This window comes from Antechinus flavipes, chromosome 5 (genome assembly GCF_016432865.1).
Source record: "Antechinus flavipes isolate AdamAnt ecotype Samford, QLD, Australia chromosome 5, AdamAnt_v2, whole genome shotgun sequence".
Lineage (NCBI taxonomy): Eukaryota > Metazoa > Chordata > Mammalia > Dasyuromorphia > Dasyuridae > Antechinus > Antechinus flavipes.
Window position 1 is genome coordinate 151,838,715 of NC_067402.1, and position 24,540 is coordinate 151,863,254.

The window sequence follows — 24,540 nt, forward strand, 5'->3', positions numbered from 1 at the left end:
CAAAGAAAGAACACTGGGAAATGAATGTAAACCGTTTGCATTTTTGTTTTTCTTCCCAGGTTACTTCTACTTTCTGAATCCAATTCTCCCTGTGCAACAAGAGAACTGTTCGGTTCTGCACACATATATTGTATCTAGTATATACTGTGAAATATTTAACATATATAGGATTGCTTGCCATCTGGTGGAGGGATGGAGGGGAAAAATCGGAACAGAAGTGAGTGCAAGGGATAATGTTGTAAAATAATACCCTGGCATGGGTTCTGTCAATAAAAAGTTATCAAAAAAAAAGAAAAGAAAAGAAAGTCAAAATGCTAAAAAAAAAAAAAAGAAAAGAAAAGAAAAGAAAAAAAAAAAAAAAAAAAAAAGAAAAGAAAAGAAAAGAAAGAAAGAAAGAAAGAAAGAAAGAAAGAAAGAAAGAAAGAAAGAAAGAAAGAAAGAAAGAAAGAAAAGAAAAGAAAAGAAATTTCCCACTTTGGGAAAATAAACACTAGTGAGAGAACATCCAATGTGACATTCACTTTCAAGGCTCTTTCAGAAGCTCTGGAAATTGGAAAAGGAGAGAAAAAAGAGGTAACCAACAACAAGGCTAAGCCTATAAACAACTAAGCTTTAAATAAGCTGAGGAACAAGAAATAAGGTATACAAAGGTATAGAGCAAAAATTGAATAACCATTTAGGAATTCCTATCAATCAATTATAATGGCAGCAACTACCTACCCATCTCACAGGATCATTGTAAAGAAAGGGTTCTATAAGTTTTAAAGTATTATATATATATATATATATATATATATATATATATACACACACATACATACATACACGCATACATATATATGCAAGTATTTGTGTATGTATGTGTGTAAATAAAAGCTGTGGTCAGAGGCATATTCTGAAAGGCTTGCTTCATCCCATAACTTCCACTTTCTGCCTAGGTTCTAACAGTCATGGGGCCAAAAAACAAAATAAAACAAAAACAAAACCATTTCTTAGCTTATATTAAAATCATCAAATCAAACCCAATACAACTTGAAGTTTTCTACCTTTGATGCACTGTTGCTGTCATTTTTGAAATTTGGAATGACAAGTCCCTGTTCATCTTTCTTGTAAAATGTATCCCTACCCATTATTCACAAAGCCTAGATTGAATAGTATACAGAACATTCCCTGACCTCTTCCAAATTCTCTTTCCTACTAGTTAGAGTTCTCTGCTGTAAAATGCCTTAACAATTTAATACCTTTCTTACTCACATGACTTTAATACAAAATTCATGATTTATAGACACATTATTTGTGCATGTGAGAACTGGAATGTCAGGACCTGAGGTATACTTACATATCTTTGCTTTTCAGCACATAAGTAAAAATAGTGCTAAGTACACAGTAAATACTTAAGTTATATTTGTTTAATAAGATACTTAGAATCAGAGTATTGAAGGATCTTCACCTGTATATAATCAAACCTGTGGAAGTTATGTCTGTTAGAGGATATTTATTCTCTCTTCCCAGGGCTTCTTTGAAAACAACAACAAAAAAAGCAAGCGATGTCCTGTTTTTTGTTTTTTTTTTTTCCTTCTCTCTTTTGGTACTGTATGACAAAGATTATAAATGAAATGTGTAATTCAGTCAAAGGTGGCTATTCTCCTTGCTCTCCTCCACATACAAATGTCAAACAACAGTCTGACTGAATAATTATCCCATCTAAATTTGATCAAATAAATTGTTAGTGCTATTTAGATACTAACATAAAATTTATAGAATATGGTATATTTTGGGGGGCTCTATGTGATATCAGGTTGACAAGTATATCATTTCTCTGTTCCACATGTCCACATTTGCAAGTATATCATTTCTCTGTTCCACATTTTCCCATTTGCAACACAAGATCATCAAGATTCACTTCAGGCTCTGGGATATTATTAATTCAATTCTAAGTTTATACTGATTAGATATCCCTTAAAAGAAATAATTTAGTTAACAACTATAAACTATCTAGGGCAGGAGTTTTTAGCTGAGATTTACAGATACATACATGGATTGATTTCAGAGAATTCCATGAATTTAGATGGGAAAAGAGATTACAACTTAATTTCCTCAGGATAAATTAGATTTATCATTTCTCTCAATTATGGATTTAAAAAAAATTATTCTGAGAAGGGTCCACCGGATTTACCAGGTTGCCAAATGGGTCCATGACCCACACAAAAAGATTGAAAACTCCTGAGTTTCAGAAAAGTAATCTTCACTGTGCATTCTCCAACAATAAAGTTTAATCATCAAAAGCTTTGACTAGCATCATAAAATAAATGCCCATAAGAAGTCAAATTAAAAACGAAATTAGGCACCAAGGTAAAATATGACATATCAACATATTTTAATCAATATCCATCTTTAAATACTCCCCTACCCCCAAAAAACCAATTTACACTTCTGTACAATAGCAATTTGTCTTCTGTGCTTTGTTCATTATGGAAATGATAAAGGTTTCACACTGATCTATGGTTTATCTAGTGTTAGACTCTAGTAGAGGAAAGAGAGGGAGGATTCTTACAATGTGCCAGCACATAGAAACAGCTTCCTTTTTATTACCTTGTTTTCTGGCTAAGAACAGAACAAAGAGAAAACAAAGAAATCATGGCATGGAGATAAATGGGGAAAGGGAAGAGAGAAATGATGATTCTCTTCCTCTCAACTTGATTCTTTCATCACCTTCTCTCCCTCAAGGCCAATCCAACTACCAAATTCCAATTAGTATGGCAGAAATTATTAAAAATCCAAAGATTCAGGATCAAATCTTAACTTAAACATTGACAAGATGCATGGCCTGAGTCAAGCTCCTATTTTCTCAACTGTAAACTAGGAATAACAATATTTGCACTACCTATTTCACACATTGCCATTGCTGGCAAATCAATTTGCATATTTCAAAGTAATGTACCAATGTGAGTATATCTCAATATCATATTGCATATATATATAATATATAAACACATATATGTACACATATACATGCAAATATACAGATGTAGATATAAATAACTCCACTTGATATCTTGAATTCCAAAAGTTTAGGGGAATCTGCATAATTGCACAACACATATAAAGAGTGCCGGCTAATTTGAAATAAGACATTGAAATGCAAATTAATGTTTTAGAATACCTTCTGACCACCTGGTAAGGAATTCTGAGTTATTTCTAAGATTGATTATTAATTTGTGAAAGATAAAACAGAACTTGTTTTTGGTGGGAGAAGAGTGATAAATTTATAGAAGAAAACTGTAACTAGAAGTTACTTCAGATAGTGCCATTAAAGTAAAGGGAGAAATGTATCATTTGGTGTATTCTCTTCTTCTCTGAATCTTTACCAAATGTTGAATTCACTTCAGTAGCTACTTTTTTTTTCCTAGTGTGGATGCTGTTGTACTTAAGAGGATGAGTTTTGCCTCACTGAAAAATTTCATATGAAATTTTTTGGACTGACAATCTCTTTCAGCAAAACTTTTGGGAAAGTATAATCATATTAACTTGTTGGTCTTTGAAATCAATACTTTATGTTATTATTACTTTATCATAAGACCATGTATTTTAGAACACATACTCTTGAGTAGGAATTTATTATCAACATGAGAGCTTTTGAAAATAATTTTGGAAATATAACATATTAAAAACATCATTGTTAAGCACTTTTTGTTAACATTCTTCATATCACCTAGAATGCAAATTGACTCCAAAGAATTCTGCCAAGTACCTTGTCAGATATTTGAAGTACAGTGTATATATAATTAGGCGTTATTGATTCAAGTGTTCTTACTATTCAAATAATAAACTTTCCATAATATAAATTAAAACACATGATCTATATAATGCCCTGAAGTGTTACAAAGGAAAAACAAAACAAAAATAAGACAAAATAAAATTCTCTGAGGCTCACTACTTCTCTTTGCCCTATGTCTTCTCTAGCAGAGAACATGTTCTAGAAGTAAGGAAATGGGAAATTTCAAAGAAACATTTTTTCTTCTCTTATGATTTTGGACTTTACTTATGATTTCATTGGAATAAGAATTCTTAGAGGAGATCTTCATATGCTCTGAGAGCTACACAGATGTTAAGTGATTTGCTAAAGTTCACACAGTCAGTATGTATCAGAAACAGAATTTGAATCCTGATATTCCTAATTTCAACAGTAATTCCCTCTTCTCCTCCACTTACTTCTCAATATTCTAATCTTGAAAAATAAAAGTCTTGAGTTTTAAGAAGGCCTGGCTCAAAAGGTTAGGATAGCAATGGATATATTAAAGTTTCAATAGGCTTCTTATAATGCCTTAATATGATCTTATGTAAATCACCTGGCAGCTACAAATATGGAGGGGAAAAGTAATAGAAATGCAAATGAAGTAAGCATTAAATGCCAGTCAATCTGCTGTTTGAAATTCAGGATAACTAAACATACTAGAAGATACATGTATACCATAGGGAAGAAGGAGAGTACACTCATGGTCAAAAGATAATATAAATGGAGTGGGGAGGGAGTAAATTGGTCCAGACAACATTTGGGTTTAAGCAACAAAGAAATGGAGTTGAGAGAAGTAATAAAAATACAAATGAAACTGACTGGCTGAATGGCCTCTCTCATCCATCTCTTATTGTATCCATTTATTTTCGGTTAGATGACTCCCCAAAAACACCCTTTGCAAATGGTTTGAATTGTATACAATAAAAGTTCATGCATATATTTGGCAAGCCACTTGTTCTGAGGGTATTATTCCCTTTTAACTTTGTGAACACACATTTCTCCAAAGCTTCAGAAAAATACATTCTCAGACAATACCAGTGAAAATCCCAATTCCAACTACAGTCTCAAGTCCTTTTTAATTCAAAGAAGGCCTTTTAAATAACCTCAGAACAATTTGGGGAATAAGAGCCAAAATTGATTGAGGCTATTTCAACACTTAAGTAGCACATTTTTATCTCTACGGGTTATAGATGTTTAAAGTTTTCAAGAAGCCATTTCTGAAGAAAAGCACATTAATGTAAAGACCAAATATTTTATAGACGTTTGTTTTCCATAGATTATGGAAACTTCAGATTTCAGTATTATGTTTATCCTCTAAAACATTTAGATAACTTTCTCAAATATACCTTTGCTAGAATATACTATAATTAAAGTAAGCTTCACAGAAAACTCCTCTAAGAGAAATTTGAACAAAAATATCTAATAATGTTTCCCTTCCTTATTAATTTCTTAATCACTGCCACTGGATAAGAAGGAACAAAACTTTAAAATAACATTTGCTTGGAAATGTTTATCTTCTTTCTTACCATTGAATGTTAAATAAACTCTTGCCTGGGGCTGTGAAGATCCTTTTACACAGCCAGAATAAACAAATGCCCCAATCAACACTTGGATTGCCAGAAATGTCATCTCTTCAAATCTGCAATTTAATATCCAAGGGAAAAAAAAAAAACTCCTAAGAGAGAAAAAGAACAAATTCATTACATTTTATCACCTGTCTCAGGTAAACAGAAATATGAAATTGGAAAGAGCTTTTTCCTTTATTACCACCACCCATATACTTGAACTTTGAGCAGTAGGAGGTGCTGTTTTTTGATTTTCCCACCCAATTACATAGATTTAGAGTTAAAAATGACTTTGGAGGTTATTGTACCCAATCCTTTCATTTCATAAATTAGAAAATCTCAGTGAGATTAAATGACCTCTCTTTAAAAAAAATATACATATATATATACACATACATACATACATACACATATATGTGTGTGTATATATATATATACATATATATACGTATATATATACATGTATATATGTATATATATATATACACACACTAATAAACCTCAGAGACCATCTAGTTCGACCCCCTCATTCTACATATTGGACAAATAAGACCAGTAAGGTTAAACGATTTGGTCAGGATCACACAGGTGGTATGCATAAAAAGTGAACTTTAAACTCATATCTTCTAATTCCAGAATCAGTACTCTTTTCACATGCAGTCTCTCCATGAAAATTTGGATTTGGTTAGTCTAGGTCTGGAACTTATTCAAATACAATTTCAAGACCACCAAAGAAATACTTTCATACAGAAAGACTTTATTTGAATCAAGTCACCTACTGGAAAAATTGACATGCTATTATTGGAGCAAAGCAGAAAGGTTCAGGTAAATGAAAAACCCATTTACTGGGTCCAAAAATAATTGATCCATTTCATTATTCACACACCTATAAATATATCTCTGTGTGCATAACTATTTGAAAAAATATTTGAGAATGGGGACAATCAGGGAAAATTAAAAGACAAAACCTTATTTTCTTCTAAAAAACATAATATGTAGAATAACATGTGTACCTACAGTATCATCACCTGGGATAATAGTTGTGATTTAAATGCACCGATACTGCCATTTTATCTAGTACATAAATACTAGTTACATGTTATAACATCAGAGTTAATATCTCCAAAAAGGGGACTTCACTGTACGTACAATACTTGGATTTAGGTTTACATTAACCAATGACAACCAGATCCAGTCATGACTACACCAGTTGTTGAGAAATATTGATACGGTCACAGTCTTGGGTCAGATTCAAAAGGATGATTTAGAGGTGAGCGAGTCAATGAACCATAAAATTGTCAACTACATAGTTATGATAAATTACATCTGAAGTAGATTGTTCAAATTTTCAAAAGAGAGAAAGAGAAAGACAGAGACATACAGACACAGAAACAGAGACATACAGACACAAACATACAAAGACATAAAGAAAGACCCAGAGACAGAGAGACCCAGAGACAGAGACAAGGAGACCCAGAGACAGAGAGACCCAGAGCCACACAGAGGGACACACAGAGAGACCCAGAGAGACAGAGAAAGAGAGAGAACAGAAGGGACAGAGAGAAGGAGAGAGGGGTAGCCAGGGATGGAAAAGAGAAGAGAGGAAGAAGAGGAAGGTAGAAAGGGCAGAAGGGGAAAAAAAGGAAGGAGATGGGGTAGAAGGGAGAAAGGAGGAGAGAGAAGAGGGGAAAGGAAGAAGAAAACAACTAAATTTGATAATTACTCCTTTGAGGCTCAAGGCAGCATGTCACCTTATCTTTAGTTCTGGTGAACAAATGAAGACCAGGTAACTAACTGGACTGTTATCAAACCTGACTACAACACCTGTGGCAACAATTTACAAAATAAAACCTGGAGGGCAAAAGGAAGCCCCTCCATTTTGGAACAGTCCCAGAATGATTTTAAAATTTGCCATGTAATACAATTAGGCAACACAGCTTAGCTAGAAATTATTTTTAAACAGGTCACCGAAATACTGATACTTAATACCACGCGGCTGCTTTAAAATTCACCACTAAGCTTTCAGTATAATCCTCTTCAAAGCAAGAAATGCTATTAAAGTCTGATAAGATCGCTCTGTCAAGCCAAAACAAAATGGGCAATCATATTTAACATGTGATTCTTAACAGATGCTACAGAGCGAGCAGGTCTCTACATAAGTCCTAGTACAAGCAATAAGAATAAGGGGTGCCTTCGTTTTTATTTTATTTTTTTTTACACATAAACTGAGAACTATAGAACGTGTTGCTGAATCTAATTGAAAAGAAATCTCAAAAGATCACAGTTTCCTCGACCTGGTTCCTCTAGCCTCCTCATCCTCTAAATCCTAAATTAATTCCCAGTGAAGAAAATCGATTTTCTGGATGAAGTTCCTTTGGCAATTGACTCCCTAGTTTGGCAGTTTTCACAGTTAAAGCCAACGTAACAGAAAAGGAGAGCACAACTCAATAAAGTTGCCTGGTTTCTGTCCTGTTCAACACTAATAATAAATACGCACGTCGGTCTCAAGACACTGACATGACCACCAACTTCTCTTACATGTGTCCCAGAATAGGGAAACCGGTCACAAAAATACAGTTTTCTTTCGTCAATATGTTATGTTAAAAGGAATGTGAGTATGTGAAAGTAGAGTTTCGATGACACCCCTAAGCTCTATTTCTCCACTAAGAAGTGATGAAAAATCAAAAGCTGAAATCTTAAGTGACTTGTACACGATCTCCACTAGCAATCAATATCTTACAAATACTCTGCTCCAATGGTAATAACTCATCCCAAGGATTATATTTGCTGCCTGTTTAGGTTTTTCACTCATCCCAATCTAGTAATGCAGTGGAGAGGAGGGGAACAAATGAATCAGGAAGAAAGGATCATTTCATGTCCTCTCTCAGCCTTTTTTTTTTTTTTTTTTTTTTTAAACCATTTAACTTTAAATTGTCCCTGCAGGCAGGTGTCATATCCCAAAGAAAGAGTTACTGCAGATTCAAGCTAAATCCTTCCTGGCCAAACCTCAGGAGTTCTTAACTTAATGGAACAGGAGGACATGGTCGTATGGAAAAGCAAATAAAATAGAAAATTAAGTAAAAAAAGTTAAACTTTCTTAAATTCTCAATATTCAAGGGATCAGGAGCTAACTTACCCAGCTTGGAGGAAATCAGCCAGCCAAAGTCATCAGTGTCCCTCTGGCTTCCAAAAGCCAGTGACTTTATTCCTTTTTCTTTCCTTCTTAATTAAAAAAAAATTAAATTCTTAATTTCCCAAGTGTATCAGTCTTGAAATTCTTTGCTCCGGGTAATCCGAGTTTCTTTGTAAAGCAATCCTCAGGGCTCTCTCCACTGCGCCGGCACTCGGAATCCTCTCTATTCCTCAATTAAGCACCTAAGACTGAATGGAAAGTAGCTGAGCTATGACGGTGAAAGCCCTGGTTTCCAATTACATTTACCCCTGGAGCTGGTCCTACTTGCCTCCAGAACCACGCCGCCACTGAGCCCTGCATACATCATTAGCTGAGCAAATAGGGGCTGCATCTCATAACTAATGTATAAGCCACACCCAGCGCTCGGGTGAGGAAGAAAGACCAAGACTGAGAGAGGCAGCCAAAGGGGGCGGGGGAAGGGGTGGGGAGCAGCATGCCCAGAGAATGGGCTTCCGTCAAAATCCAGGAATGCGCTACATAGAATAAAGAGACCTGCTGAAAACCTCCGTTTGTTTAGCAGTCTGCAAAGGAGAGAGAGAGCGGGGGGAAAAAAAACTTGCCGGGTGGGCTCAAGGGATTTTGTAGCATCCAGGCTTAGCTTGGAAAGCTTGCAGACTTTGCTTTTGCCTCAGCTATATTAAAGTGCAGAGCAGTGTTGCTGGAGAATGATCTCATCCTTTTAAGGCAAAGACATGTGTGTTTCAGAAGCATAGGAAATCCCCCCCCCCCCCCCCCCCCCCCCCCGCCTTTACTTTTTTTTTCCCCCTGCAAACCTTCTGGATCCGAGCCAGGAAACATTCACACTCTTGCCCCAGAAATCTATTCCAGTTTTTAATGGATATTGTTTCCTATTGCTGTTTGCCTCGCATCCTGAGAGGGTTTTCACTTGACCTCTTCGGTTTGACTCATCCCTTTATACTCTTGATTCTTGGATACTCCCAAATCATAATGACGAGAAGAAACTTATTTCGCAATTCTACCAAAAACTGTTTTGAAGTCCGCAAACCGAAAATGGCTTAATAAGTTACAGTGCTTAAGACATCAGGGACTTGAGCCGGTACTACTGTGCAGGTAAAGTCCCTGAACCTTACTTAGAAGGAACTTTGATATTTAAATCAAAAGTACTTCACTCCGCTGAAAAGGCAGAACCAGATGTTTGAACACCACCAAGCTGGTTTCAGCGTCTATAAAAGCAAGAAGACACTTGCGGCAGAGGGAAAAAAAAAAAAATACAAAATCAGAATGTGCTGCAGCCCGGTAGATGTCACTGTACAGAGATGAAGAAAGGAAATTCAATGTCAGGCTATTTCCAATTATGACTTTAAAATAAAATTCTTAGATTTCATTGAATTTAACGAGATTTTTGCTTTAGCCATTCCTTAACAATTCCCATTTTGCAGCTGAAGAAAATTAAATATTGTGGCTTGAATAGGGCTTGATTTATTTGGATTTCAGACAAGTAAAGTTAATGATCAAAAGACGCCCCAGATTTTTCTGATATTGATACGATTATTAATTTAGAATTGAAAATAACCTTTAAAAGTCAAGTAGTGCGGTGAACTGATTTACTTAAGGTAACACAAATAGAAAGGGGATTCAGGCTTTGAATAAAAGGTGTTCTGATTCCATCACTTCTCTCACTGCTACATGATAAAAATCCAGAGAAAAACATTGAAGAAAAAAAGATAAAAAACTTAAAATGTCACCACAAGTCCAATACCGTTACTAAAAACATCTGTTTAAAATAAAATGATTTTGAAATCATTTTGAAAATGAAAAGCAATTTCATTGTAGGGCCTGAAATCAGGAAGACCTGAATTCAAATCCAGCTCCAGACACTTACTATCTGAGCACAGAGAATTAGCCACTTGACCTCTTTTTGCCTTAGCTTCCTCAACATGTAAAATGAAGATAATAAGAGCACTTACCCTACTCACAGGGTTGTAATGAGGATTAAATAAGATATCTGAAAAAAAAAATACCTAGCTGATAATAGGCACTTAATAAAAGCTTATTAAAAAATAACTTGATGATACTTTATTCCAAGAATTTTTTTCCCCTTTCCATTCATTCATATTTAATATAACAAAAGAATTTTAACCATCTCTTGGCTCCTGCAGCAACATTTTGACTTGTAAATGCTCTGCCAATATTCAGAACTAAAAACTATGGGGACAAATATGGAAATTTCTTACAAATTCTTTTTATGTAAATTGTTTTCTTGTGTGGATTCTTACTAATGTCATCTCATGTTTGCTCATTTAAATCATATTTATAAAATAGGACACAAAAAAGAAAGAGAAGCGAGTATCGATGTCAACAAATACATCAATAAGTCTTTGTTGTATGTAATGCCTTCTCTTATGGGAACATGGAACACTTTAAAAGACTCCAAAAATTTACACAAATATATCATGAGTCAAACAGAAGATTATTAAACAATAACTCTTCAGTAATATATAAAAAGACTGAGAGGAAAGATTGAAACGATAAAAGGTAAAATGTCTCTCAAATAGCATATGAAGACTAGTACAGCCAGGATTTTACATCCTACTTCAATACACAATTCACAAATTCCCATAAATATAGTTTTATTCTTATAGGGAAAAAAATAGACTTAGAGGCTGACTTTTCAAACTAGATTTAATCAAAGACCTGTGGACCTCATATACGGATTTCTTATTAGGCAGCTTGAATGAATCACTTTAGAATATACTTTTGGGATTTTCAGAACTGAGAAATCTGCCATTGGCTACTACTCAAGAAGAATCATAAAAGCTAATCTAAACAACAAATTAGCCAGATCCAAAGCACAGGAGTCTCCACTCCCCTGCCTCCACCCACCAAAATCGTCATTTCCTATACAACACATCAGGACTTGCACAAAGAGTGGGTGGGGGCCATTCTCTCTCCAAGCTTATCTATTAATAGAGTATGGTCCAATTACTATTTAGCCTCATGTGCTTGGGACCTCAGTGCATCAACTCAAGCCTCAGCCCATTACATCGGAGCAAGATCCGTAAGTAGATGCAGTAAGATTGAATTTCATCATAAAAACTTAGTGATATCAATAAACAAACTTGTCTAAATATTTACAATTCTGTGCAATTCCTTCAGGGTTAATTCATTAAAAGCTATTTAATTGGAGGGATAAGACAAAAGATAGGTGATTTTCTCCTTTTTTGTGTGTAAAGCAATTGGGATTAAGTAACTTGTCTAGGATCACACAGCTAGTAAGCCTCAAGTAAACCATGAGAATAAATTTGAACGCAGATCCCCTGATTTCAGAAAGGATGCTCTATCCGCTGCACCATCTAGCTACCATAAAAGGCTTGGTAATTTTGATAAAGAAGCAGGTAGGGAAAAAAAGTCACATCACATGAAGTTTGGATTGTTCTCCTCCAATGCTCACTCCTACTCTGGGAACCAATTTTGAGATCTGGGGAGACAGAAGGCAACATAAGATCATTTTCATTGAAATGGGACAGGGATCTAGGAAAAGCCCCCTAACTGAGTTTAAAGATGGCAATAATAAGAGGGATAAAAAGAATACCAGGGAAAGATTTTATTTCACAATTTTGCTTAGGACAAGAAGAAGCCAAAGTTCAAAATTTCATTGCAACAGTATACAAAAAATATTTAGTTATTGGCCATTGAATATGAATTGTAAAAGACTCTTACTCATGTTTCTCCTCTATGAAATAATATTCTCTTGGATGGTTAGTTAAGAATTTGTCTGTTTCTTGAATTTATCAAACTGAAAGAAATCATAAATTTTAGTGATATAGAATATGTTCTTCCAAATGAACTTTGTCCCAGTTATAGAGCCATAGTTCTTCTGATTTATCCCATGTAAAGTAACACTTTTCTTTTGAGCCCTATGAAATGATATATTCTAGTATAGAAGAAGTTAGAATACAGTGAGCATTTGAAGTCCTTATTATAGTCAAGGGTCTCCCAGCATGGATCTGCCTTCCTATTATTTATGGATCCAATATCCTATTATTTATCAATACAAATAAAATCTATTTGATAATAATTATATTTTTAAAAATTATCTATTAGAAGCTGAAAATATGCATAAGTATCCAGATCACATCTTATAAAATGTTCATCACTTGAAATGACACGAAGTCAATAGTTTGGGAAAAAATTAGAAAAATCATTTTTTTTTCTTTCTCTATGTGTCCAGGCATGCTTCAGTACACTTAAAAACTAGTTATATCATCTTTCCTACTTTCCCTTCCCCTACCACTTTTTCCTAATTATGACCTATAAGAAGAAAAAGAATGAATGTACATGTATCCTCATTTCAGCAATGAATACTTTGAGGATCATGCATTTTCATTTTATACATAATTTGATACTGACAATCACAGAATCATTTATCAAAGTTATCCTTACAATAATATCTATCAAGCAGGCTTGTATGGTTTTAAAATATTCATAGGAACCACATTTTTATAGAAACTTTAAAGTTTTATTTTTATCCTACGTAGTTGATTCTTTCCATCAATAAAAATTAATTTCAATAAGATTTTATATTATTTTGATCACTTAGTGAAATGTCTGTGATGCTTTGGTCTCATGCAAAATCATCTCTGCAAGGAGACAAACAATGAGCTGGGAGCAGAATTGGCTAGGAGGAGAAAGGAATGCTTTAGATTTGGAAAATAAAGAACTTTTTTCTGTGATTCCAGATTGCTTTATGATACAAATGTTCATCTTTTAAATATCTGTTTACTCTAGATAATCTGAATCACAAATATCATGGTCTCAGAAGAATTAGAATTGCAGGTGACCTAAAGGACAATGGAATTAGGGATCAGTACATTGTCAAAGATATCTTGCATTGAAGGACTGCTATAAAATATATCAAAGACATGAATATCCAGGAAAGAAAGAAAAGAAGTGATACACATTTGGATAGTACTTACTATGTGCCAGAATTATATAATAAATGTCTGAGGCTACAGTTGAACTCAGGTCTTCCGACCTGAGGCCATATCATGAGGATAATTATAACATTTACCTGCAAGGATTGCTGTGAGGATGAAATCAGAGAATATTTGTAAAGTTTAGCACAGTGCCTGATATATAATAAGCATTGTGTGAATGTTAACTATTATAATTATTGTTATTATTATTTATATGAAGGAAGGTCTCCATTGACATATATGTGATCTTTAAAATTTTTTTTGAAAGAATAGGAAAAAAAGTTAAATAAAAAGAAGGCACAGATAGATTGCTGTATGCACTGATAGATGAAGTGCTCACATCAGTAAAATCACAAATCTATTGAAATATGGATGTAAGGTGACAATAGTTCTTTTGATAACCATATTATACTGTTGACTCATATTGAGCTCTTAGTTAACATCATCCAAATCTATTTTTTTTTCTTGTCAACTGCTAAGGTATTATGTATTATGTATTATGCTATTGATTTTTTAACTCAATTATTTTTCTTTAATTTTGCCCATCAGTTTAATCATTAAAACATTTTTGGCTTCTGATTATATTACATAATACATTAATTATTTCTTCTAATAAAGAATCAACTGAAATTTAATAATCATCTCTATGATAGCTTCATCCAAGTAATCCAAGTAATCGGTTAAAATGTTGACAAGAATAGGACAAAGGAACAAGCCCTCAGATTTTCTACAAAAACATTTCTCTAGCCATACATGACTATTAGTCAACATTCTTTAACTACAGTCACTCAACCAATTATAAATTGATCTAAATATATTGTCAACTAGTCCACATTTCTCTATTTTTCCACAAGGATATAATGAGATTTGTTGCCAAGTGACTTACTGAAGACAAGATGAAATAATATTGTAAAAATTTCAAAATATAAAATATTTATTAGCTGTGTCCAAAAAAGAAGTGAGCTTAGTCTGGCATGATCCAGTTTTCAATTCAATTTAAAAATCATTACTTTTTACAATAAATACTGTACTGTGCTACATGGTATGAAAAGAAAGAAAAAAAGAAAGAAGAGAAAGAAAGAAAGAGAGAAAGAAAGAAAAAGAAAGAAAGAAAGAAAGAAAGAAAGAAAGAAAGAAAGAAGAAAGGGAGAAAAGGAAGGGAGGAAGGAGGAAGGAAGAAGAGAGGGAGGGAGATGAGAGAGAGAGAGAGAAAGAAAGAAAAAAAGAAAGAAAGAAGAAAGAAAGAAAGAGAGAGAGAAAGAAAGAAAGAGAGAAAGAAAGAGAGAGAGAAAGAAAAAAAGAAAGATAGAAAAAAGAAAGAAAGAAAGAAAGAAAGAAAGAAAGAAAGAAAGAAAGAAAGAAAGAAAGAAAGAAAAAGAAAGAAAGAAAGAAAAAAAGAAAGAAAGAAAGAAAGAAAGAAAGAAGAAAGGGAGAAAAGGAAGGGAGGAAGGAGGAAGGAAGAAGAGAGGGAGGGAGATGAGAGAGAGAGAGAGAGAGAGAGAGAGAGAGAGAGAGAGAGAGAGAGAGAATAGAACATAGTCCTTAAGAACTTACAATGAAGAAAACTGTAAAGGAGCAGTTAGAAATATTAGAATGGAACCTGAAGATAACAATTTCATGGTATTTGATATGATAGAGCATGAAGAAGTTATGGGTGGTCACTAGTAATAAATGCCATAAAATATACAAGAAAGATGGAAACTGGGGTAGGTGTTAGGGAGGTGAGTAACCATATTCAAAAATGGTACCTCTGCACCTTATATAGCTCTTTTCATTTTTGCAACTCTCTATAGAATGGACAGTTGACCATTGCTATTGTTACCTTCCCAATGCCATGCAGATAATTTTCTAGTACAAAGGAGATAAGAGACAAAAGTGAATTTGGCTAAGCTATCTCTTTCTGCTCTTTCAGCATAAAACCATCCATCCCAATGAAAGTAATTACCATTGTTTCTTCTTGTACTAAATATACCTTTCTTTTTTTTTTTTTTTTTTGCAAACCTCGGTTTAATCTTGATACTAGTCTAAAAACTATTATTACAAATATATTCTGGTCTTGAGAATTTTTCTTTTTCTCCAATATTTTTCAAATCCATATTAAATAGTTTTCAACATTCATTTCTGTAAGACTATGTTCCAAATTTATCTTCCTCCCTCTCTAATCACAAATGTTTACAATCAACATGTTTTTGTATTAGTGTAATAAGCAATAAATTGTATACAACAAGTGGTAAATAGATGCATGCTGAAACATCCCATGCTGCTGTGAATTCTTTTGTTTGCCTAACTGAAGGGGACTTTCCACAAGTGGCAATTGAGTGAAGGGAAACTGAATACATCCAAAAGCATACAGGATGTCTACAAAGGAGACCAGGGTTTTAACAGTTCTGACTCTGATTGTGTATGGCCAAGGACAAAAAACCCTTACCAATCTGAGCTTACATATTCCCAACAATGAATTGGAAATAGTGATCCTTGCCTTGTAGACTCCATGCAATTGTTGTCATGAGAAAAAAGCTGTGCAAAGTGTGTGTGTGTGTGTGTGTGTGTGTGTGTGTGTGTGTGGTGGGGGATGTGCTATTACAAAAACAAATATATACTAATCTTTGTAATCTTTCTAGTTATATACCACTTCTTCCATTCTGTGAATATCCTTTATTCACTTCATCATTATTTATGTTAATTGAAGCCTCTAATGATTAGACTAGCTAGAGCTAATCCTTTTCTCTTTAAAACTCTCATGACTTTTTGATTTTCCACAAGTTATGTTGTAGCTTGTACCCAAGTTGTTTGTAGCACCTAATTCTACTTACTAAGGTAAGAGCTGCATTGAGTCATTTTTCATCTTTGAATCCCAGTATTTAGAATCTGTATCTCTAGCACCTATATCTTTCCATAGTACAAACTCAATATACTTGTAGACAACAACTTTATTAGATGTTTGTTAAATTGAATTCTTTTTTCTGCTACTTAATAGCCTTCTATCAGCATTATTCTTAACTTTTTGGAACGTGAGTTTTTTTATCCACAAAATTGGGATAATTTTGCATCAACATTCTTTATTTTATATTATTACTTGTACATTTGTCGTCCCAACATACTAGACCATAAACTTTTAAAATCAGGAACTATGTCACATTTATTTTTTGTATTTTCCTGATGTCTCCATGTTTTATGCATAGACATAGACATAGACAACAAGGAAGAGTTAATAAAGTATTTAATTTGGAGTTGGGAAAACGTAGGTCCAAATCTTGCTTCATGGGCAAATTAACCATTCTGGGCTCCTTTTCCTCATGCATAAAATGGGCAGAATCATATTTGCAGTATCTTTTCCAAAGGTTAGACAAAATTGCAAAAGTGAAAGTACAATATGTATAGGAAATGTTATTATTATTAAGTTCTTAATGTTTATTTTACTGAATTTGCCCAAAACGAATGAATTTTCTTCCATTGTTTTTATGTTTCCATTCATTATTCATCAGAATTTGACACAGAATAACATTTCTTCTAAGAGATGAAACAATGATCAAGACAAGTATTTATCAGATGTTCTTCTTTCAGCAGAAGCAGACTTCAAGTAGATTTCTGGGTAGATGAATTTTCTGGTCATTATGTAACACTATTATATCTTCCCTCTGAGCCAGTTGAGTTATATGTTTCAGAAATTCATTATTCATTTCCTCCATTAATTTTGTGTGGTCACCACAGTGATTTACTCCCACAAAATCATTTCTGTTTCTCAAGAAGCATTTCTTTTTCCTTTTGCCCTTATTCAAATATTCTTTATTGTACTTTCATTCATGTTTATTGATTTATATTCAGATAAGGAGCATAGCCATCTATCCTATTTTTTTGTAATGAGTCATACCCTATCATTGTTCTTTCACTGGTTTATCTACCTCCATTAAAATTTTAAATTCATTCTATTTTTTATTGATACTCTTTTCTTCAGTATGTAGGTAGCTGAGGTCCTGGAGATTGTTTCCCTTTGCTCTTATAAGTGATATGATCCTAAGAAATATTTAAGCACTTTCTCCATTGCTGGTTTTCTTTATTTGTTATGTCACCTATCCTTCATTGTTTCTGGATTTACAGTCTGAAAATTTGGTTATGACATTCCTATTCACAGATGTGCTAGGGAGACCTCCACTCCCCCTCAATTGTATTCATTTTGGAGTTTCCAACAGTAGTCCACATTTCTGCTTTTCATTCCTTAAGCATTCTTAACATATGTTGCTCACACTTGATCTTTCTGTTATTTATAGCTAGGCTATATCCCATTCAAATCCGTAGTGAATTCTGTGTCTTTGTATATACTTAGTTATTAAAACATAAGAAGTTTTCCTCATAAGTGTTTGTGAGCATCTCTAATAGAGCAACTAGCCTTAGTCAAACCAAAAATGGTGAGTTATACTGCTTTTAAAACAAATACTCTAATTCCAAAAAGAAAGAGGAAAAGGACCTGTATGTACAAAAATATTTATAGTAACTTTTTCATAGTAGCCCTAAACTGCAAAATAAGGAAAGGAGTATCCATCTATTGAGGCATAGCTAAACAAATTATTGAATATGTATATAATGGATAATTTTCAAGTCACAAGAAATGATGAAATGTAGAGTTTCAGAGGAAGCTGGAAAGACTTCTATAAACTGATACAGATTGAAATGATCAGGAGAACAAAGGCAACATTAGTTTTTTTTTTTTTTGTTTTTTTTTTTTTTAAACAGCCTTTAAAGACTACAATTTTTACTAATGCAATAACAATTAACAATGTAATAATAATTAATGTAATAAACCAGGAGTCTAGAGGATTGAAGATGAATCTACTTACCATTAATCAGCAAAGTAATAAAATAAAAATCCAAAATTACTTGAGATGTGTTTTTGGTCATGGTGTTTATAACAACTTAGTTTACTGTACTATTGTTCTATTTGTTATCAGTTTTTTTTATTATTTCAATAGAGAGTGGAATGGAAAATAAAGGCACAAAAATAAAAATGTTGATTTTTTTTACTTAGAAATTATATGCATATATGTTTGTGTGTTTGTGTGTATGTATACATATATCAGAAATATCAAAAATTTTATTGTCACAGAAGAGCAATCAGGAATAAAAAAAGTTTTAAAATTTTAGGTAGATTCAGGGATTGCTCAAATAACTGTAGTTGATGAATCACAAAAAAATATTAAATGCTTGGCCAACACTCACTTATTATTAAGTATATTAATTATGGGATAATAACTATCAGAATTACTTGAAATTGATATACTGACTTCCATCCATGTATACATTATGGCAAAGATAGGTGACATATTAAGTAAGAATGCTAGACCAGGAGAAAGAAAACCTGAGTTCTGTGTGATTCTGAACAACTCACTTAACTTTTTTTGTGACTCATTTGTCTCAACTATGGAGATAATAAGAGAATCAATCCCAAAAGATTATTGTGAGGGTCAAATAAAATAATATATGTATGATGTTTTACAAACTTTAAAGTACCACATAAATGCCATTATCTTCTCTATTATCAAGATCATTAATTCCATCCTGACTTTTGAATTCTTCCCCCAAATTCTATGGCTCCTGCAAAGTTTAATCGGTGGATAAATTTCAAATAAGAGGACAAGTCATTAGTTTTTTGAGGGTACAGAGGGAGGTTGTGAAATTAAATTGAATCTCTTCTTATTCTGGAGAAAAACAGACATAGAATAAAACTGCAACCTAGCTGATATACAGGATGGGAGAAGGTATTCCTTTCATTTTTATGATCAGAAACCACATTGTTTTAATTGTCATTGCATAGGACACAATAGCATTGGGTAAGTTTTGATTTTTAAATTTCATTTATTTTGTTCTAAACTTAAGAAATAAAATAAGCATTTCCATAACATAGGAAAATAGAAAAAAAATAGCTGATAGCACATAAAACTATAAATATATCATGTACAACTATGTAACTTTTATTTTTTTCTCTTCCCTCTGCCCTAGCAATAGCCACCATTAGACAAAAATATTTATCTATCTTTTAAAACCATTCTTTATTTATTTCTATTAGTTGTTTCTTTAGATGCAGATAGCATCTTCCTTTATAGTTCTTTTGTAGTTAATGTGGGTATTTGTGAGAGAAAGTGAATTAAGTCCCTCAGAGAGATTCTTAAAGACAATATTGTTACTACAGTATACAAATGGCTCTGCTCATTTTGCTTGTCATTATTCTATCCATGTTCTATTTTTAACATCTTAGAACTGGGTCTCAAGATGATCTGAATATGAGATCTTGTGAATAAGGTACACAAAAATAAAGTGAATTGTCAGACCTCCTGCCTCTCCTCGCCCCTACCCCAAGAGAGTGACAATTTGGATTGAAATCCTATTTCCTGAGGCTTGAAAAGATTTCCTATGAGTGTTGCCTTTAGCAAGAGAGACTTCAAATGAAATCAGAAAGGCTACTATTTTGGCAAGAAATGAAGCTCTTGGAGAGGCAGATAGTATAGTAGAAAGAGCAAAAGCCCTCAAGGCAGATTATAATATAGGAACCTATTCAGCCCCTGATTCTTTCTACTTTAGGAGAAACTATTTAACTTCTCTAGGTCTTAGTCCTCCTAACTATAAAATCGAGGAGTTATTCTAAATGCCTTATCAGATGTCTTTTATTTCCCCATCAATGATCCTGTGAGATGTAAAAATAAAATTCACATAAGGTTCATATTAATGGTGACAAAGCATACGTGTTTTTGTAAAAAATAGACTGATTTCAATTTTATGTACAGCCATTTGAAGGAAAAACATCAGCCATCTGTTTAAAACTCATAATAAAGAGAAGATGAATGGGAAGTTGTGATACCTTTTAGTTTAGGGTCAGAGTCCAGAGATGACAATTCTAATTAATGAGGCTGGGATGAGGGCTGGTAAAAAAGTTGGATTAAAAAACATAAATTCAAGTCTCATTGCTATGGCTTCTTGGTTAAAATATCTAACCTACTCTGGCTAATGTTTTTATCTGTACAAGTTATAAATAATCATTTTGAGTAAAAAATTCCCATTATTGATTGTTAAGTCACCTAAAAGGACCACAGTTAACCATGATGATCTTCTGTCAATGTGAATCTGATTTAAAATTCAACACTTTTTATATCTTTACCATTGATCATAAGTATTATAATAATGTTGGGCACCTAGATAGGGTATTGACTAGAGTTCAAAGCCAATCTCAGACACTTATTAGCTGTGTGAACATGGACAAGTCACTTACCTCTGTTTGCCCTCAGTTCTCCATCTATAGAATGAACTGGAGGAGGAAATGGCAGCCATCTTCAGTACCTTTGCCAAGGAATTCCCAAATGTCATCACAAAGAGTTGGACATGACTGAAATGATTGAACAACAAAAAAGTGACTATGTAGCATTTGTTTGATTTTGTCTTTTTGGGGGGGGAAGGAAGGTAACGTTATTGTTTAGGAAAGATGTTCAGATTTTTCCTAGGATTGCAATTAAAGAAATGAATTCTCTGAAAATCTTATCAGTGTAAAAGCAAATGAACAAATAAATAGTATTTACTTGATTAATAAGAAACATTGTTTCTAATAATAATAAACATTTATTATTAAAAATAATTTGTAATAATAAAAGAAATTATTATATAGCATTTTTTGAAATAGAAAGAAAAAGGGGAGTAAAGAATTTCCAGAACATTCATATAGCTTGCCTCTTCTAATGTTTCCAACCTTGTGTTTCCCTTATCCTTTGTGACAATATGAACAAATTTTGATAAGGAAAGCAAAATGTACTGACCTACATTTTAATCTATCAAAGTTACCTTCATCTCTGTTTCCTTTTCTCTTTTAAAACAGGTATGTGAAAATTACAGGAAATGTCAAATATAAAAAGCCATGGTTATACTAAAATAAATACTAAAGTAATTTCGTTTACTAAAAGATTCTTCACATTTATTTATTTATTCAAAACTTTGACTGATAAGATAAATTAAAAAAAAAAAACTGTAATTCCCCCTCGGTGATTTTGCTGAGAACAAGATTTAAGCATCAGGAGAGTCAAATATTTCATTTGGATGCAATATTTTTAATCTTTTATTAAACCATTCCTGAACGACCAAGCTTTCAACTAATCTTAAAAGAGAACTAGTGATTCCTAGAGAAGAAGGTGAGAAGAAATGACATTCTAGGTACACAAAACAGCATGTTTAAAGTTATAGAAGCATAAATACCAACTGCAAATAAGCCAGTTTTATAAATATGAAGAATATAAGGGGGGATATATTAAGATCTATATGGAAAGATAATTTGAGGCCAGACTTTAAAAGACCTATATTTTTTTCTATATTATGTGGAGGTTTTTTTAATATTAAAATAACTGACTATAGGAAAATTTGTCACTTATCACCATGAGTTGGATTGAATGATTCCACAAAGCAGGCCTGAAAATTTCAATTTTGGGCAAGTAGGTTATGTCTCAGTGGGCATTAGGATATTCTAGGAAAAGTACTAAAATTGCATTTTTCCCAAATGACTCTTCTTGGCCAAATGCCCAGTAGTTCTGCAGTATTATACCTGTGACTACCGATAAGGCTAGTTTATTGCTTCTTGTGGCTAATTTAGAAGATAAAATTTCAATAACTCTTTTATTATGCATTTCACAAGTCACAAAACCAGTGTGTCCTTGAACTAAATATGGTCATTGACATATAGGAAACAAATTCACACTATCTACCTTAAAATATGATTCTATTTAATTTTTTTTATGATTCTCATAAGTTGTTGCTATACGTTTCATTTAACTTATTAAAAATAGTTGGATAAACATTTTTGTCACTACAGTTTCATATAAATAAACAAACTTTAGAAACTAGAAATATTTCTTTATGATATTAATATATGTTTATATACAGTTCTATATATATAAATTATATATATATATTCATGTACTATATCTTCATTTATACATATATGCATATAAATACAACTGCATATACATATGCCATAAAGACATGTTTGTTTCTATACATGCATATACATGTGCATCTTCACATACAAAAGTGATGTAAAATATAAGATAGAAAGCTGAACGTGAAACTAGTAAACTTGCTGAAATCATAAGTCTAATTCATCCCTGTTTTATATATGCACATACACATCCCTCTTATATAAAAACACATGTATGTACATATGCATACATATGCATGCATTTGTGCATGTGTATATGTTAATGCTTCATTGAAATTGTAGAGTTGGCCTTTGATATTTCTTAGTGTTTTTCTTGTCAGCTCCAGTATTAGATTATGCAATTATAATAAGGCTTACCACCCTCTCCTGGAAACACTGTTTTAAAGTGCTAAGAGTTCTTGATACTAGGAATTTTCCCTTGATATTCACCTTCATTTTCATTTCATCCTATTTCACATCTCTAAACCTCTGGGCCACTGTATATACTCATTTTTTTTTCATCAGTGTTTATATCTTTCACATATTTAACTTTACTTATTATACCATCTTCAATTCAGTTTGACTAAACTATATATTTATACACAAAATGTATATTTAGTTCTTTTAATCTTCACAATTAAACTTTTCAGATCCATAATCTTCTCTGTTTTTTTTTTTTGCTCTTCCCTCACCCCTACATTCTCTCCTTTAATTAGAATGTCCGTTTGAGCTAAGCTTTTGAGTGAAGTTAGAATACTCACTGCAAAATTACAATTTAAAATTCTGACTAAAATGTGACTTGAGGGGAAAAATGTTTTTGGTAATAGTTTAAGAATACTTAGAGACATGAAGCAACAATGCTACTGATAATTAAATGTTCTCTTTTTAATCTTCTAAAACATTATTGATATTGGAATGCTTTATTTTTCTTACTTTTCAACTTCTCTAAGTTTAATAATTTTTATACATATAACTATGTTGGAATATAACCATCTCTATGTTTTTCTTAAAAGTAAAAAAAAAATGTTTTCTCTGATGATTTAAGTTCTCATCAATTGGCAAATTTAATTAAGTTAAATGACTGCATAGGAATGATGTCAACAGACTTCTGGTTTGATCTCTACAATATCATGAATTAAGACATTGTTCTATTGAACATAATTACCAAATTCTTCCCCAAACTGAGAACTTCTTTGTTTTGGTTAAGATGTGGTCCATTATTATATTTCTGTATGTCATTCTGTACCTTCAGTCTTTTAAAAATGTTAATAATATCTTGAATTTTTCATATATTTCAACACATTTTATTAAAGACAAAAATATTTTATTAAAAGTGCTGTTCCTTTTTGTACCCATTTCTACCCCTTTCTCACATTTGTTTCAAAATTAATCTATTGGAAAGGAATTTAGTGCAATTTAAATGAAAGAAAGCTGGAATGATTTATTTGAAAAATAAAGCATTCTATATTTAATTTTGATAACTATTCTGAGAGAGAAGAAATAGCTAAAATGGAAAATTTTCTGAAAGTTAGCAATATTCCCACAGAATGAATGTATTTATAGGCACACATAATAATTTTTCAACAGAATTTGTCCACATCCATCTTAATTAATTAACTTTCCCATTAAATTATTCCCAATTCTGAATAACATCTAAGATATTAAGTATTAAATTAAGTAAACTTCCATTCCAACATGGCACTAATTTAACAATAATACTTACAACTGCAACTGGAACTAGGGAAGGGTAACTGAGACTGTCACACAGAGTATTAGAATATATAAAGAGTCTAAAGAACATTTGTATTCTTTAATATGTAGAAACAGCAAAGTATGCCACCTGGTTAGTAAGAATGAGTTATAAAATAGCAATCCATCAAATGACATGCTTCATCAATATAGCAGCCATATTCCAAAGTGAGCTCTGCACCCAATCAATATGTGTATCTCAAATGTTACGGAAATTGAATAGTGGAGGGAGCAGGGCAGGGAAAAGGAAGAGAGATAAAAAAGGCACAACCTAACTATTCTATCTTTTTGTGGAAAAGAGAGGAGAATAAGAAGATTTAAAGACTTTCTAGAATGTATTCCATTAAAAATGAAAG

General features: G+C 32.6%; 1 protein-coding gene across 1 annotated transcript in view; it reads right to left on the bottom strand.

Annotated features, from left to right (window-relative positions):
- Positions 1-9,404, bottom strand: part of SEMA3C (semaphorin 3C) — a 200,462-nt gene extending 191,058 nt beyond the window's left edge. Inside the window, exons 1-3 of the mRNA XM_052000701.1 lie at positions 9,328-9,404; positions 8,498-8,742; positions 5,323-5,471 (exon numbers count right to left, since the gene is read on the bottom strand). Of these exons, the coding sequence (XP_051856661.1) occupies positions 5,323-5,425 (103 nt within the window). The 5' untranslated portion in view covers positions 5,426-5,471; positions 8,498-8,742; positions 9,328-9,404. The remainder of the gene's footprint in view (positions 1-5,322; positions 5,472-8,497; positions 8,743-9,327) is intronic.
- Between the last annotated feature and the right edge of the window lie 15,136 nt (positions 9,405-24,540).